Source organism: Manis javanica, chromosome 3 (assembly GCF_040802235.1).
Source record: "Manis javanica isolate MJ-LG chromosome 3, MJ_LKY, whole genome shotgun sequence".
In the NCBI taxonomy this organism is placed as follows: domain Eukaryota; kingdom Metazoa; phylum Chordata; class Mammalia; order Pholidota; family Manidae; genus Manis; species Manis javanica.
In genome coordinates this window covers 6,578,033-6,593,978 of record NC_133158.1, presented here as the reverse complement: position 1 = coordinate 6,593,978, position 15,946 = coordinate 6,578,033, and the positions used below count along the sequence as shown (strand labels likewise).

Sequence of the window (15,946 nt, the reverse complement as noted above, 5' to 3'; positions counted from 1 at the left end):
AAACGGAGCCTCCGTGTGGCAGCAGTGTGAACACAGTCCCGCTGCCCTGGGCCACGAGCCTTGAAACTATGTAATGCCTGACAAGCTTTCAAAATCTGGGTGACTTTATACTGTTTCCATTCAGTTGGCATAAATGAACTGCATTCATATTTTTATATTGTACAATTAAAATTTTCATGAGATACAACTGCACTGTACTGAGAATCATTGAATTTTGATGTATTTTATACTCTTCCCAGTGGCACCCAGCAGCACCATGTTTATGTTTCACTGAACTGCTGGAAATTCAAAGACAAGGTCATCTTGTCCTACCACTAAAAATGTGCGTCTTTCTTAACAGCCTGCGACCTGTTGTTACAGCCGGACAACCTGGCCTGTAAACCCTGTAAGTACCGCCATTCTTAACCTGTCAAGTCTCAAAAGTGTGGCCATCACGGCCACTGCAGTGGTTTTGGGGTGGCCTCTGGGCGTTCACTCCGGGTCCCCCCCTCCTCTCAGTCTGGAAGCCTCGGAACCTGAACGTCACCCAGCAGGGTTCGGACATGCAGGTGTCCTTTGACCACGCGCCACACACCTTCGGCTTCCGTCTCTTCTATGTTCATTACAAGCTCAAGCACGAAGGTCCCTTCAAGAGGAAGACCTGTAAGCAGGTGAGCTGCGAGGTGTATGCCTGGGAATACAAGGTATTTTAAATCAATCCCTGGGCTCCTGGAACTTAGATGGTTCCAGTGAATGTTAGGCTTCAGTGACTCCCAGCGGTTGGTAGATATTCCCGAGTGTTGTCCCCCGGTGTGTCTCAGGGCCATTTTGCTATCATCCCTTACTCCCGGAGGCTCTATTCCAGTGTTTCTAGTGTGTTCTGTGTTTTAGACATTGTCCAGGTGCTCACCATGTGCCAGTCTCTGTCTCTATGCTTATTGGATCCTTACAGCTCTGAAACAAGCTGCTGTTACCCCCACTTTACAGTTGGGAAGCCTGAGGCTTAGGGAGATCACCTGGCTTGCTCCGGGTCACACAGCTAGAACGTGGGTGGAAAAGCCACATCTGGGAACCAAGCCACTAGCATTTCCGTGGCTACTTATTTGACATGGAGACAGGCAAGGCTGCATTAGAAAGGCAGTGACCGAGTTCTGGAGGTGGTCAGACAGAGCAGGGAGTAGTTCGTGGAACTCACAGGACTGCTGAATCGCCCCACTGAACACCCAGAGAGGTTTGTGGTCCCGGCCGCAGACCCCGCGCCCTCCAGACGTGTGCCTCCTGTCCCCCCAATGGGTGTGCTCTTCCACTTTCTTGCTGGCCCTCACCTCTGTCATTGTCCTTTGACCTCCTGCTTAGGTTAAAACTATGGCAAATAAAATATGCACAAACATGGAGGGGTAATTTCTCTTTCTGCCCTTTTATTAAGCAAAGGGTGTTCTAATTATTTTCTTTGTTGAAAGATCTAATATCGCTGAGGGCAGCACCAGCTAAGCATGCACATGATAAAGGGGTCCCTTTATCAAACTGAAGGTCAGAGAACATGTGGCAAATAAGGTGTTTTCTGATATAATTGACATCTTCTGAAACATGTTCAAGACTGGTGGCAAGCCTCTGGCTCAGGGAAAAGTGGAGTCCTGATAGCCTTTACCCAGTCAGGGAGTTTTAACAGTGTTTCTTTGTAGGAACAAAATACAGAGACAACCAGCTGCCTCCTTCAAAATGTTTCTCCTGGGGACTATATAATTGAGGTATGTGTGACTCAAGAAAGCCCTATTATTAATTATACAGAGTGAATACAGTTCATGTAGAATTCCAACTGTTTACAACACTAAAATTGTAAGCCATTGAAGGAGTGCACAGTTATATTTTTACATGGTCCTTAACATGCTTTTAAAGAAGTATATATATATGTATTGTAATTGATCTTTGACATTCTTCATGAAATATTTCAAATAAATATTTTTATGTAACCATATAGTCCACATAACCGTGATTTAAAGTTTCTACATAATATTCCTTCATATTACAAAAAAAGGTTGTTTTTTTAATTTTAGCTTTGAAAACTTGTTTTAGTAATAAACCAGCCAAGCAAAATTTATACCCATTACATCTGCCTACAGATTGTACATTCTACAATAATAATCGTAGATGTAAATGTCTACATCTATGCCCTCCAGATTTCTGCTGACATTTTCCTGTATAAATATATGTGCATTCTGAGCACCACTTTGAAAACATAGACATGATATGTTTTTTCTTTGCTTTATATTACTTTTCCACTATAAAAAGAGGTGTGAAAGAAAACTAGAAGGGGAAATTCAAAATTCATCCATGGCTGCACTATTCAGAGACCACCATCATGTTTTAACATGTGGGTAAAAATGCCTCGTTCTCACCTGCCTCGGTCGCAGTATATGTTTTGAATCTCCACAACCCTCTTAAGGCCTTAATGGAGGGTCCTGTAAGGTCAGTGGTCAGATGTCATTTTCATTGAAAACTGTTAGAACACGGAACTCACTAGCTGAATTCATCAACATATAAACAACCTTTTGATGCATGAAAGGCAACGTGATGAAGCTGAGTTTGAGTTGGTAAAGCCAAGGAGTTTCTGACTGTTCCTGTCTAGTCTCGGCTTGCTCACAGGCTGCAGCAGTTCCCCCACCTTCCCTGCCACCCCCGCCCACAGGTGGAAAAATGAATGAATCTGTTGAGATCTTATCACATAAAAAAAAAATAGTAACACAGAGCATCCTCTGTTTCGCAGCTGGTAGATGACACCAATACAACAAGAAAAGTGATGCATTATGCCTTAAAGCCAGGTAAGAATTTTTTTGTTTGAAATGTTGGCTCGAGACCACAGTAGACCAAGGTATTTGATGCCGCACAGCAAAACTTGAGCTCCTCTCTCTTCCACGATGTCCCATCAAAGCTGACTTTCCTTAAACCCAGATGTTGATGCCTGGGAGATCAAGGCCAGTGTGGTGTGCGTCATGGGACTCACTAAATAAGTCAATTGTCCTTGGGAAAGAAGTGGTGGGAGGGGAGTTTCCTGAGGCCACATTCTCAGAGGTATTTACTGTCTCAGCAGACTGACTGTTGAACTGTAGTCTACAGCCCTTTCCCGTGAATCCTTTTGTAATCGCCCACCAAGTACCAGAGAAAGGTGGTCAAGGGGTCCTAGAACCTGTTAGGCGGCTTATGTTTTAAAAGGAAAAAAAAGTTATCTTTGAACCTGTGATGCTGCTCACGTTTAAAAGCCTACCCCCCCACCCCGGAAATTCCGCAGCGCATTCCCCGTGGGCTGGGCCCATCCGAGCCGTCGCCATCACCGCACCGCTGGTGGTCATGTCGGCCTTCGCGACGCTCTTCACCGTGATGTGCCGCAAGAAGCAACAAGGTATCTCTTCGTGCGATGTGTCCTGTCCAGGTGGGCAGGACAGGGCCGACGCGGGCGCCGGGAATGCTCGGTCCTACCACGCAGGCATCTGGGAAGCCACAGCTCCTTCTAGGCGGTTCCGGGAATTAAAATACTTGGCTTTTAACTTCAGGAACCGCTAAAAGGACAGGCACAGTTCTATTCCCAAACTCAAGATAGTAAATTCAAGGGCGTAAAGGTTTGAATAAGGGTAGAGGTCCGTCGGGCTTCCTTCATCCCTTACAAAGTCAGAGGTCAGGAGAGAGCCTTCTGGGCAGCCTGGCAGTATTTTAATCTTGATTTCGGTGGCTGTTACCCAGGTGTATTCTTAGATAAAAATTCATTGAGATGTACTCTTTAGATTTATGCACTTGACTTTGTCAGTTATGCCTCAATATAAGTGTGTGTGTGTTTAAAGAAGAATTATTTTTAAGAATGTTGTTAATGAAGCCGTTGCTTCCCTGATCCGCTTGGTGCATTGGTCGCAAGAGCTCTTCTGGGTGCTCTCTGCTTACCAGGGGGTCCCTGAGGTGTGCTTGGCTTGCCCAAGGTCAGTTTCAGGCGAACAGATCGTGGCCACTCATTGCTCCCCCGGAGAAATCAGCTGTCCCATTCCCAGCGGTGACCCGAGGGGCTGGTGGGGTCAGGGAACAGGTGCTCCAGGTGCGTGTCAGCGCTCGCGACTTAAAGGTAGCCTTAGGGGCTGAGGCCCAGGGAATAGGACAACACATTGCTCATGGGCATCAACTCTATCTTCTTTTCCGATTTAGAAAATATATATTCACATTTAGATGAAGAGAGCTCGGAGTCCTCCACATACACCACGGCGCTCCCCAGCGAGAGGCTCCGGCCGCGGCCTAAGGTCTTCCTCTGCTATTCCAGTAAGGATGGCCAGAACCACCTGAATGTCGTCCAGTGCTTTGCCTACTTCCTCCAGGACTTCTGCGGCTGTGAGGTGAGGAATCGGAAGCCTCGTCTCCTGCGCTGGGTGTGTGCTCCCTCCTGCCTGCCTCCAGGCCCCTCTGGTGACCTTCCTCCTCAGTCAGGGCCTGACTTCCAGGTTGGGGTCAGCCTCGCTCTCCTTTCATTCTGTCCTGCCGGTCACCTGAATGTTTCCTGACACTCTCCTGCTCCAAAGCCCCGAGCGGCACCCACCTGGCAGGAAGTTGTGTAAAGCAGTTGCACAGGGGAGACGTCCCCTGTCCTGGGAGCATGTCCAGGGGCGGCCGCGTGGTCACTCAGGACGTCCTGGTGAGCACTGGAGAGTCAAGGAGAGAATGACAAGTAAAACGGCGGGTGTAGACAGATTCTGGGGGGGGCTTTGCTAAGAGGAGAACAATGTGTCACGTGCTCAGTGTGCTCTGGTTTCTCAACTATTCTCTTAAATTATGAATATGTGACTCGTCTGTAATATCAGTGTTAATTTTAGAGTGAAGTTTGAGGCTTTCATGGAAGGCACACTGTTTCTTACAAATGCAGGAATTGTACAATGGTTGTGTAATTTATTGGATGTTTGTGCATTGAAACGCCTGCTGGTGGGGTTCTCAGACTCTCTCCACGTGGTGAGGCTGCCCTCTAGTGTCCATAAAACATACTTACCAGGCGGGCCCAGTTCCTAACCTGAGGACCCAGAGGTTGGCGGCTCAGCTGGCCATCAGCACGTGTACAGAGAAACTACTGCCAACTCTAGCCTGTGTCTTCAGATACAGACCGCCGTTAGCTCTGCTTTGTAAGTGACTAGCCTCAGGGGGGAAGCATCTTCCAATCAGGAGCGTAGTACTGTAGAAAATTTGCAAACTGGAAAAGGACGACACAAACTTTAAAAACCTTAACCTGGAGAAAAGAACTACCCGTAATATTTGGTGTATTTCCCTGTAGTCTTTTTTTGCAAAGATGAAATCATACATGCAGTTTTTCACTTAAGAGGATTAGAGTGATTTTTTTTCTGTCTCTTTAGTAACTTTACACTATTATCATTTCTATGTAAACCATACTGATTCATGGTAATTGAGTTTATTTCAACAGTTAAACATTTTAGTAGTTCGGTTTTGTCTTATTTCTGATGATTTTCCGAACATAGATGCCTGGAAACGGAATTGCTGGATTAAAGATGGGAACATTTTTTAAATGTTGGTATAAACTCCCAGTAACTTTCAGAATGGACATTAGCGAGGATTAAGGGCAATGTAAGACAAATTCAGGATTCGTGTCAGGAAGTGAGAACTTTCTTCCCTTTGGTGACACCTTCCAGCAGAAGAGGAAAACAAAGTCATTTCCAAACCACCTTCCCCATTAAGAGACTGTCGCTGCCACATTCTGGCAGAGCCCCTGGGAATTAGATTCTGAACTACACAAGACAAGAGGCTCATACAATCGCAGAAAGATGTTTCTAGCAGAAACCGGTGAAAACAGTCTGAGCTCTAAGAAGTGACTAGCGGTTACCAAAGGGGAGGGGTGGGGGAAGACAGGTGGGGAGGGAGGGAGAAGGGGACTGAGGGGTATTATGTTTAGTACACATGGTGTGAGGGGTCACAGAGAAGGCAAATAGTGAATCTGTGGCATCTTACTGCACTGATGGACAGTGACTGCATTGGGGTGTGGGTAGGGGCTTGATAATATGGGGGAATGTAGTAACCACATTGTGTTTTCATGGGAAACCTTCATAAGAGTGTATATCAATAATACCTTAATAAAAAGTTTTTTTAAAAAAGGAAAATAGAAGATGAAGCCCCCCGGGGTGGCCACGCATGCCTGGTTTTCGTTCCTTTGTTAGGAACCCCCCAGCTCCCCCCAGACCCCTGTGAAAGGCCTTGTAGGGCTGTGATCCTGAGGCCACTGTGAAGGCATGTTAGAAGGTGCCCACTGAGTGAGCCAGAATGGCCATGTTCCTGCAGGTGCCCACCATCCTCTCCAGCCTTTGGCCAGTGGCTGGCAAACCGCAGGGCTGACCCCGGGGCTGTGGGAGTGGCCCGGGGGGTTGTCTTGTCAGTTGCCTTCTCTGGGCGCGAGTCAGCCAGCACGGTGGGCGACTCTGGTATCCAGACCTGAGCCCCCATTTCCCAGCCTGCTTTGGGGTCCCTTACCCACGTCCTGTCATCGTCACCCAGGATCTGCCCTCACCCAGACAGCCTCGCTCATCAGATAGACCAAGTGATAGACCATCAGATAGAACGCTTGCCTCCGCTCTGGGTGCTCCCTGCCACACTCTCCGTCCCTGGAGGGCCTCACATATGGCAGATATGTGACTTAGGTTGCTAAGAGCTGTGTGCTTCAATCTGTCCCCTGGTAGGGTAGGACATGTGGTGATGACCCCACGTGAATGCTAAAATGATGTGCAGGGGGCCTGGTGTGCAACTCTCACCCACGGAGTGTTGCTCTTCTCAGAGCCGGGCAACCTGGAGCTAATACTGGTTAAGGGACAGGTGATGTGACCTTCCTGGGACATCCTTGCGCTCGTTACCCAGCTCTCCAAGCAGTTTAGGTGAATGAGGTTCCCTGTCCTCTTCCAGGTGGCCCTGGACCTGTGGGAGGACCTCAGCCTCTGCAGGCAAGGGCAGAGAGAGTGGGTCACCCAGAAGATCCGCGAGGCCCAGTTCATCATCGTGGTGTGCTCCAAAGGCATGAAGTACTTTGTGGACAAGAAGAACTACAAGCTCAGAGGCGGCGGCTGGGGATCTGGCCACAGTGAGCTCTTCCTGGTGGCCGTGGCCACCATTGCTGAGAAGCTCCGGCAGGCCCAGCAGAGCTCCGCTGCCGCGCTCAGCAGGTTCATTGCCGTGTACTTCGATTATTCCTGTGAGGGAGACATTCCCGGCATCCTGGGGCTGAGCGCCAAGTACAAGCTCATGGACCACCTGCCGCAGCTCTGTTCCCACTTGCACTCCCGGGACCACAGCCTCCCGGGACCGGGGCAGGGCCCAGTGCCCGTCAGCAGGAGGAACTACTTCCGCAGCAAAGCTGGCCGGTCCCTGTATGTCGCCATCTGCAACATGCACCAGCTCATCGACGAGGAGCCGGACTGGTTCGAGAAGCAGGTCGCGCCCTGGCGCCCTGTGCCCCTCTGCCGCCGGGGGCCGGCGCTTGGGAGGTCTGACTCCGGCTTGGTGCTGAACGATGTCATGTGCAAACCAGGGCCCGGGAGCGACTTCTGCCCCAAGGCCGAGGTGGCCATGCCCAGGGTGCTGGCCGACTCACTCTGGGAGGGCCCGCGGCGGGGCCCGGACGCTGACGTGGAGGCCGCGCCCCGCCCGGGTGACAGCACCGCCGTCCTGCAACCCCTGCTGCACACGGTGAAGGCTGCCAGCCCCTCGGACATGCCGCGGGACTCGGGCATCTACGACTCGTCCGTGCCCTCCTCCGAGCTGTCCCTGCCCCTCATGGAGGGGCTCTCCGCAGACCAAACCGAGACGTCCTCGCTGACGGAGAGCGTGTCGTCCTCCTCAGGCCTGGGTAAGGCTCGGGGCCCCGAGGGCGCCGGTGGGTTGGCTTTCTGATGCAGGCCGCAGCCTTTGTCCATGATTCCAGAATGCATGGAAGTGTGTGTCTAACTTTGGTGCACACTTACTGGGCAGGGCAATCCCGTGGGAAACAACGGCTCCATTGGCTGTGTCCATTGGTCCCGCGTAGTGGGGTGTTCACGTGGGCGAGCTGCGGAAGTACTGATTCTGAAGAACGGGGGCTGCCCAGCCCCGCCAGGGTGTCATGTGCCCAGCAACCCGCAGTGTGTACATTCTGCCACCTTTCTGAAACCCGGAACATCCGAGTGCCAGGCACATCTTGCCCTGAGGGTGATGGGCGAGGGTCTTGGGGGTGCATATTTCTTGGGACTTGTAGTGTTTACCATATCCCACCTTGCAGCGCCTTTAGAGCCACGTCTGTTGAACCCTGGGTTCCTGGGCGCCGCCTTCCCTCCGTCCTGGCTGAGCCTCGGGCCCTGCCTCCCCGGGAGCCCCAGCCAGATGCCGACTCAGGTGCTTCTTTCTGTGCTGGCAGCTAGTGGGAGTCATGCCTGCAGACCCTGGGCCCTCAGCACGGGGAACTAGAGCCTGTTAGCAGGACAAGAGTGCCCAGCCCGAGCTGGCCGCCTCACCTATGCAAACCCAGGTCCAGGTGCGTCCTGGCCCGAGCGCCCAGCCCAGGGAAGTACAATGACGAGCCACCGCCCTCTCCTCTTTCCTTAGGTGAGGAGGACCCTCCAGTCCCTCCCTCCAAGCTCCTTGCTTCTGGGGCGTGCAAAGCAGAACCTGGTTGCTGCAGCTACACTGGTGAACTCCATGCAGTTGCTCCTTTGTAACGAAACGGAAGAGTCCAAGCATTGCCACTTTAGCTCCTGCCTCTCTCTGGCTCGCCAGCCCATCTCCATCATGGGGCCCACGGGGAGCTGAGGTCTCCTGCAAGGGTATTTGGAGTGAGATTCGGGCCAGTACTCGCTCTCCTGGCCCCAACCCTCTACCTGATATCTTGGCAAAGTCTCCAATTCGCTGAAACCACATGGCTCTCTGAAAGTCAGGTCCACAAGGTCTGGCAGCAGTTTGCCGCATTAGGTCAGACCTTGGCTGAGAGCCCATGCTGGGAGGTCGGGAGGACGCATGTGGGCAGAAGCAGAAAATACCTGCACGGGTATTTCAGACTGACCTCCCCAAACATTGCCTATTCACCGTTGGCCACTTTGATTTGAAATGCCACGTGGAAAAAGCACTTTTAATGCCTTCATAGCCACTGAAATCAGTACCAGCCTACCTGGAATCCATGTTGTTACTGACGACGATCCTGCCTGTTTCTGGTGTAGACCCTAGGGCGTCACGAGTGTAGTGAACCGTCTAGAAGGTGACCGAGGACTATCATGAAACGAGTCTTTATGTATCAGTGGGTGGTGTGGCTGGCTGAAGGGGGGCTGCAGGGCCAGCTGACCACCTAGACCGTTCTCTCAGGTGGGTCGGTCCACACGCAGAAAGCACCGGAACTCAGCACCCAGGGCCACCCCTTGGCCTGAGTAGGCATCGTGGGGTGGCAGGATCTACCTGCCAAGTGTCCCTGGGTCGCCTTCATGGCGCTGTGTCTCGCATGTTGGTGCCTGGCAGTCTTTTTTTTAAGAGACTGATACTCAAAGAGGCTGTACTGCTGGAAGTCGCAATTTTTGCTTCAGTTGGCCTCTGGTCTAAAGCTGCATCTGCAGTAACAAGGATCAGAACCCATGAGTCCAATGCCGCAGCGTGTGGAGGGGCTGGGCAGTCAATCTCCTCACTGGCTGGACCAGTGACAAACCTCTTTTTAAGAAGCTGAAAGGAGAGGATTGTCAGAAAAATGAGTGTGCCCTCAGAATGCCATCTGGAGAAGACATGGGAGCTGAGATCATGAGTTCTTGAATCTTTAAAGTTCTGCCCCGCAGCCCAGCCTGTGAGTGAGCTCCCACTCTGTGCCTCTGGTGTGCTCGCCCAGTGAAAGGTTTGTCTCTCACGCTCCGTCCTGCCACAAAACAGGTACTTAGAGCTTAGGAGGAAAGAATTTCCTTCAAAAGGGGAAAGCAAATACTCTCTTTTTATGAAAGTCATCTCTACGAATTTCTCTTTCCAAAGGGAAAACCGTCTGAATCCTGTTTGTTGATCAGCACGTGTGTGATGATGTCTTGGTCTCCCCTGTGGAAACCCTTCTCTCAGTGCCCTTGAGGGGACATGAGCCTCTTTCTCCGCCTTTTTCGTGGGTGCTGTTGGATTTTGGCACCCTATTTTCTCAGCACTAACACCGGAGACCTTGTGCCACTGCTTCAGCAAATAGGACCAGCGTTAAGGGGGATGTAGAGAAACCTCCCAAGGAGGGGTGAGCGGTGGGATGGGGCAGGACTTCCGGCCCAAGCACATGCTTGGCAGGTGGGGAAGGGAAGCTCTGTGTGTATTTTTTATGCAAATGCCACACTCCCTGCTCTGTAAAGGCAGCTGGCAGCTTCTTGGGAGAAGAACGTGTGCATTTGTTCTCTGGCATTGAGTTTCCTGCAGCTGCTCTGAAGGGAGACAAGTGAGCTACAGGCCTGTCGCCCCCAGAAAGCCAGGCATCCTGTTGGAGGAGTGCCATTCCATGTTGTCACCGTGGAATCCAGGGCAAGCACAGAGATCCTGCCCACGTGTGACTCTCCCATCTATCCTTTGGCATGTGCTCTGGGAAGACTGGTCAGTCCAAACTTGCTAGTGTATGAAAGTCCACTTTGGAACATTATCAGGGAGATGGAGGCCAAGAAATGGTGCATATGCCACAGGAACTATTAGGAGCCCCTGTTAGGATACGTATGTGGCTTTGCACGTGAAATAAGCTAATTTCTGAGAAAGCGGCCCTGGGGAAGGCCTGGGGGACAGGATGGGTGAAGGGTGTCAGCTGGGCTCCAGGAGTGTGGGCAGAGAGCTTGTTTTGAACGTAGAAGAGAAAAAATGTGCTAGTACAAAAATCAGGTGAAGTTTTAGTTGGGATTCAGCAGCTGGGTACTTATTCTGAAGTGCTAATGTCTCTGATGCCCAAAAACCCAGACTCTTTGACATAGCAAGACTGAAACCACGGTACGGATGCTTGACTCAAAATAAGTTGAGAAGTCCAACTTCTGATTTTGCCCTGTTTCACATTCTTTTCCACCCTCCCCATCTCATTCTGGAAATGGGAAGAGTTGCCTTAGAGACTGAATTTGTTTAAGCAGAGCTGTGATTTTCGATTCACATGTTGTCCTGGACGGTGGAAATGATAAGATGGAATTCAGATAAAGGTTCTGCCAAGTCACAGGCTTTCAGAAAGTGGGGAAACAAGAATTAGAACATAGGGATGATGTCAGTGAAAGGCCTTAATCTTGAGAGTAAAAGGCTTATGTGGCTCAGTTAGACGGTGTCCTCTGGACAGGTGACCAGGGGTCAGTCCAGGGTCCCAGGCAGACCCAAGAGTTGAAGGTAGGGAGCTAGCGGTTCATCTTGCCAAACCGGTGCCCTACAGAAAGGACTTAGGGTCTGACCCAGTCAGCTCTGCTGGGAGAGTGACCAGGGAGGTGAGGGCCCAGGTAAAGGTGTGCTTTCCTCTCAAAGGTCGGCTACAGGCAACAGGGACCACCTGGATGGACCCAGCACAGCCGCACAGGGGGCAGAAAGGTCCTCTAGAAGGCCGAGTCCTGGGCTTTTGAGACACACTGATGGTTCAAGGAATCAGAAGCCATTCAGGTCCAGGCCCAGGTACTCAGGTGGGTGACCCAGCCAGGTAATAGTATTTTGAGCCCAAAATGAGAAGGGGCCATGAGCTCATGAGACAGAGTATTTGACTGAGATGTTAGCAGTAACTGAAGACAGTCCCAGATCAGAAGTTTAAACAAATGTCTCTTGTGACTGTGACACCGCTGGAGTTAGTTTGTGTATGTTTGTGTGTCAGATTTCCGTCTTGCTGCTTCATTGCTGCCAGTGTCTTAAAAAAAGTTTTTTTTTTAATCAACCCCTAGTCAGGTTCCCTGACATAAGCACAAAGAAACAGGAAGACTGTCCCCCCAAAAAGGATTTTCAGAACTTTTCCTTTTTCTAGAGTTGAGCATCTTTTCTCTTAAAAGAAGCAAAGGAAGAAAAAAAGCCATTTTATTCCTGGAGAAGGAATGATACACCTTCCTCCCAAAAAAAAAAAAAAGAAAACTCTGTCTGCCCCCAAATGGCCTCAACCCTTATTTGGCTCTCTTAAGGAGAGAAGAATTAGGCTGTGTGTCCTTACCAGGTGGACCGTGAGGTGCACAACACTAGTGTTGACAGTTATTAGCCTGTTCTGTTCTATATTTTTGATGAAGACCACTGTTCTTTCCCAGCAGATGCTGTGCCTTATGAGGGTGCCAGGGTAGCAGGCCAGATGTAATGACAAATACAGTGTGATAGGTGGCCATGACCCTCCTTCTCAGGGTCAGAGAGCAACAAGGCATGGTGGGGTCTGTGGCAAACTGAACCATTCCTGTCCCACCTACAGGGGGCAGCTATTCCAACCAGCAGGGGCCACATAGTGGTTCCTGAGCTTCCCATTTTTTCCAAGAGAAGCCGAGAATCTGGATTTTTAGATGAAAAATTCTGATTTTTTTTTTTTTTGTATTGGTAACTGAATAAAAAAACTTTTTCTTTTATCAAATATTCAGGTCCAACAGAACATACAAGTGGGCCTAATTGGCTGTTAGCTGCCAGAGTGCCACTCCTCCTTTATGAGGTTTGAAATGAAAGGCACCCATGGTCATTACAGATGTCTGGTGCTACCAGAAAATGCTCTTGCTAAGTGAAGCCTGTAGCTGGATCACTTCTTTCCCCTACTTGCTCCCCCAGAGAAATCTGATATGATTGTGAATGTATTTGGAGTGTTTTGACTGTTCCCTTGCATTTCACGGTGCCTTACGAGAAAGGCAAGCCAGTTGTTAAATTCAAAGTCAGATTAATGTTTTACTCGTTTAAAACATAAGACGCTTGGAACAATTTTGTTGAAACTCCACAACCTGAAGGACCTTATTTATAGTTTGGGTTCTTGGCTTCATCAGTTTTTTTAGATGATGTACAATTCTGAGCTTAGGCCAAGACTTAATATGGAAAGCAGGCATTGTGGGGAGTGACGCAAGGAATCCCCAAGTGGCCACGAGAGGAAGGTATCTGCGTCATCCTCTGTGTTAAATGACCTGTGAATGGCCTCAGTTTTGGAGATGTGAGATGGTATACGGAGAAAAGCTTTTCCTGATCTTGAGATACCAGTTAGGAGTCGTCATGGGGCGTCGGGCCAGCCTCTCTGTAACACCTCCTTTCCAGGCACGGGGTGAGAATAAACGAAAGAAAGTCAGACTGTAAGCCGATAGCTTTGATTCCGATTTCAGAGTGTTGGGGCTGAGGGTTGGGGCTGAGGGAAAGTTCGGATGATCTAACCTGTCCCCTCCCCACCCCCGCCCCGGTGTCAGACAGGGCAGCGCCTGAATCATGCCAGACATACGGCTGTGCCGGGATTCTGGGGTTTCCGCGAAGGAGATGCTGTAACTTACCCTGCTGATCAGATAGTTCTCTGTATGTCTTCCTCATAGAAATTCAACCCAGCCTTCCTTTGTTCTGCATGCAGTGGAAAAAGTACAGCTGGTCACCTTCCGTGTATTTGGAAACCACAGTGAAGTCATCCCTTTGGTGATGTTATTTCAGTGATAAATAATCCCACCTACTTAAATCCTTCTTCACGGTGCTGGTTTCCCAACGGCTTAATAACTTCTACTGCTTTTCTGTCCCTCGGCTTCTCTTTGCCCAAGCAGAATGGGGTGCCATGCCCACTGGGAAGGCCAAGCTCAGGATGGGGATTTCAGGGAATTTTATACAGGCCCAGCTTCTCTTACTACTTAAAAATACAACAGCACTTTTTAAAAGACTGGTATATCACCTATATTCGTTTTGAGGATTATTTGACTGCCACATATTTCATTTTTTTTCCCATGGCAATATTCTCCTGTCATACGGCGATTTTCCCTCTTGCAGTCAGACCTGTGGTGCTTATTCTCGATGAGTCCAGTGTCATTCCTGAGCTGCTTCAAGACCAGCTCTTAGCTCCTGAGTGGCAGCTACCCCTCCACCACAAATCTGGATTCTGCCTGTACGGATCTCTATAGACATCACCTTTGCTCATGACTTAGAGTCTCATTCACTGGCGCAGACGCCCGTCTAACCCCTGGCGGGAGAGAGGGCACTTGCTAAGGGCTAATTGACAGAGAGGGCGAGTGGGGACTTCTTGGGAGTTTTGACCCGCTGTCGTCTCTCCCGTTCTTCAGTTCCTCCCTGAAATGCAGCAGGGACGGCATACTCCTCGGGGAGCTTTTCCCTGTGCTCAAGCTGGAGCAATGCCTCTGAACTGACTAGACACCGTGCTCCGTGCAGCCAGGAGTCTGACAAAGCAGACCATGATGACTGCTTATCTGATGTTTCTATCAAACAATTTCATTTAAGAGTCAGAGAAACATTCTTTTGTTTGTACGTGATGTGGCTGCTCCATCTGTTACACAAAAGGTACCATTGGATTTCCCCCAGTGTGTTATGTGTCTTGTTAATTTTTTTTAGAATGTTGTTTTTTTCTCTTAAACCCATGGCGAGTCTGGAGAGAGCAAAAATTTTTGTAAAAACCAACTGTGGTCATGTAGAGAATAGGTGGGTTCTATTTTCACTGTTGGATAAAATAGTTCTTTTTCACTGCGGAAGCTCCCCATGAGTGCTCCGAGGGGAAGCCTGTGGAACGCAGTGTGTGTTTTACCCTTGAGTTTGTCCTTTGTGCGACGCGGAGGCGTCGTGAGGGCTGCGGACCGTAGCAGTGCACTGTACTGTTACACTGAGGACGTGAACGTCTATTTTGATTGTACATAACTAAATAGGAGACAGATCACAGCTGACATTTGCAAAATGTTGTTTTTGTACCTTAGAATTTCTGCATCGAATAAAATGTTTTGTTTTCAGATTGTGGTGGTTCATTATTCTAGCTGTCTTGCTGTTTGTGAATGGCTGGGGGTACCAGCACAGTCCCAGGAGAGCCCTGCCTCTGGGAAGGAGAGACACCATCCAGGATGAGGAGGCGGCTGCCAGTGCATCTTGCATGTTCGAGGAAAGGAACCTTGTCTGCTGCCTTGCCCGTTGCCATCACCCTCCAGCAGGCAGTTGTCTGTAGCCTGTGTGGCATCAAGAGCAGGGGCGGGATGCTCACATCAAGCAGAAATCTGACTGGCAAAACAGACTCTCTTTTCTGGAATTTGACAAGAGCCACTGAAATCTGAGAGCCACAGGTTGCGTGTCATTCGAAAGGAAAAAGCAGTGGCTGCTCGTCCTGCCGACAGGTGCCCTCTCACTTCCCTCGGGCCCTGTGCCCCATGAGTTAAATTCTTGGTGCCCATCAACCTTGGGGGCAGTTCGAGCTCCACTGCTGCTGTTGTGTCCCCACGACTGCACCCCTGGGACCCGTGTCTCACCTGTAGCCTGGACTGGTCAGAGGCCCTGCTTCTCAGGATGGTGAATATAAAGTGCTTACCCAGCACGTAGTGCTCAGAAAATGAAAGGTGTCTGGGAGAGGACAGCGAGCAGCAATAAAGAGCAAGGACACGGAACACAAGCCTGGCCGTGACCCAGCAAGGACGAGGTGGGGACTTGAGGTCCCAGGAGCCTGGGCGTTCTTGCTTATTTGTTCCTTCCCCGCAGGAGTAAAACCGCCTCTGAGCGAAGCACTCAGGGTGCGGGAGGAGGACATTCTGTCAAGTTCTTGCCTCCCATCCATGGCATGGCCTTCGTTTCTCCTGTTGCTCTTCACCCAGGTTACTGCCGGTCATTTTGCCCACTGCTTTCTCTTTCCCCGCCCCCTGCCACGTCTCCCTATTTCTAAGAGCCAGTCTTTGAGTGCTAGGAGCGTTACAGCCATCATGTCTTCCTCACAGCTACTCCGCCTCATGAGTAATCTTTCTACCTTGTTTTACAGATGAGGAAACGGAGGCTCAGAGAGGCTGTGACTGACCTGAGCTCATGGCTGGCTAGTGGCAGAGCCAGGATGTGAGTTGCAGTAACACTACCTGGA

The 15,946-nt window shown here is 50.1% G+C and overlaps 1 protein-coding gene across 2 annotated transcripts in view; it reads left to right on the top strand.

Moving 5' to 3' along the window:
* Positions 1-14,843, top strand: part of IL17RD (interleukin 17 receptor D) — a 59,374-nt gene extending 44,531 nt beyond the window's left edge. The window contains exons 6-13 of one of the 2 annotated variants that reach the window (XM_073230741.1): positions 341-385; positions 499-650; positions 1,662-1,727; positions 2,744-2,798; positions 3,266-3,376; positions 4,186-4,349; positions 6,904-7,843; positions 8,575-14,843. In XM_073230741.1, the coding sequence (XP_073086842.1) occupies positions 341-385; positions 499-650; positions 1,662-1,727; positions 2,744-2,798; positions 3,266-3,376; positions 4,186-4,349; positions 6,904-7,843; positions 8,575-8,687 (1,646 nt within the window). In that variant the 3' untranslated portion in view covers positions 8,688-14,843. Of the gene's footprint in view, positions 1-340; positions 386-498; positions 651-1,661; positions 1,728-2,743; positions 2,799-3,265; positions 3,377-4,164; positions 4,350-6,903; positions 7,844-8,574 lie in introns of both variants that reach the window. The other variant, XM_017660793.3, reaches the window with a different exon arrangement.
* Positions 14,844-15,946: the final 1,103 nt, after the last annotated feature.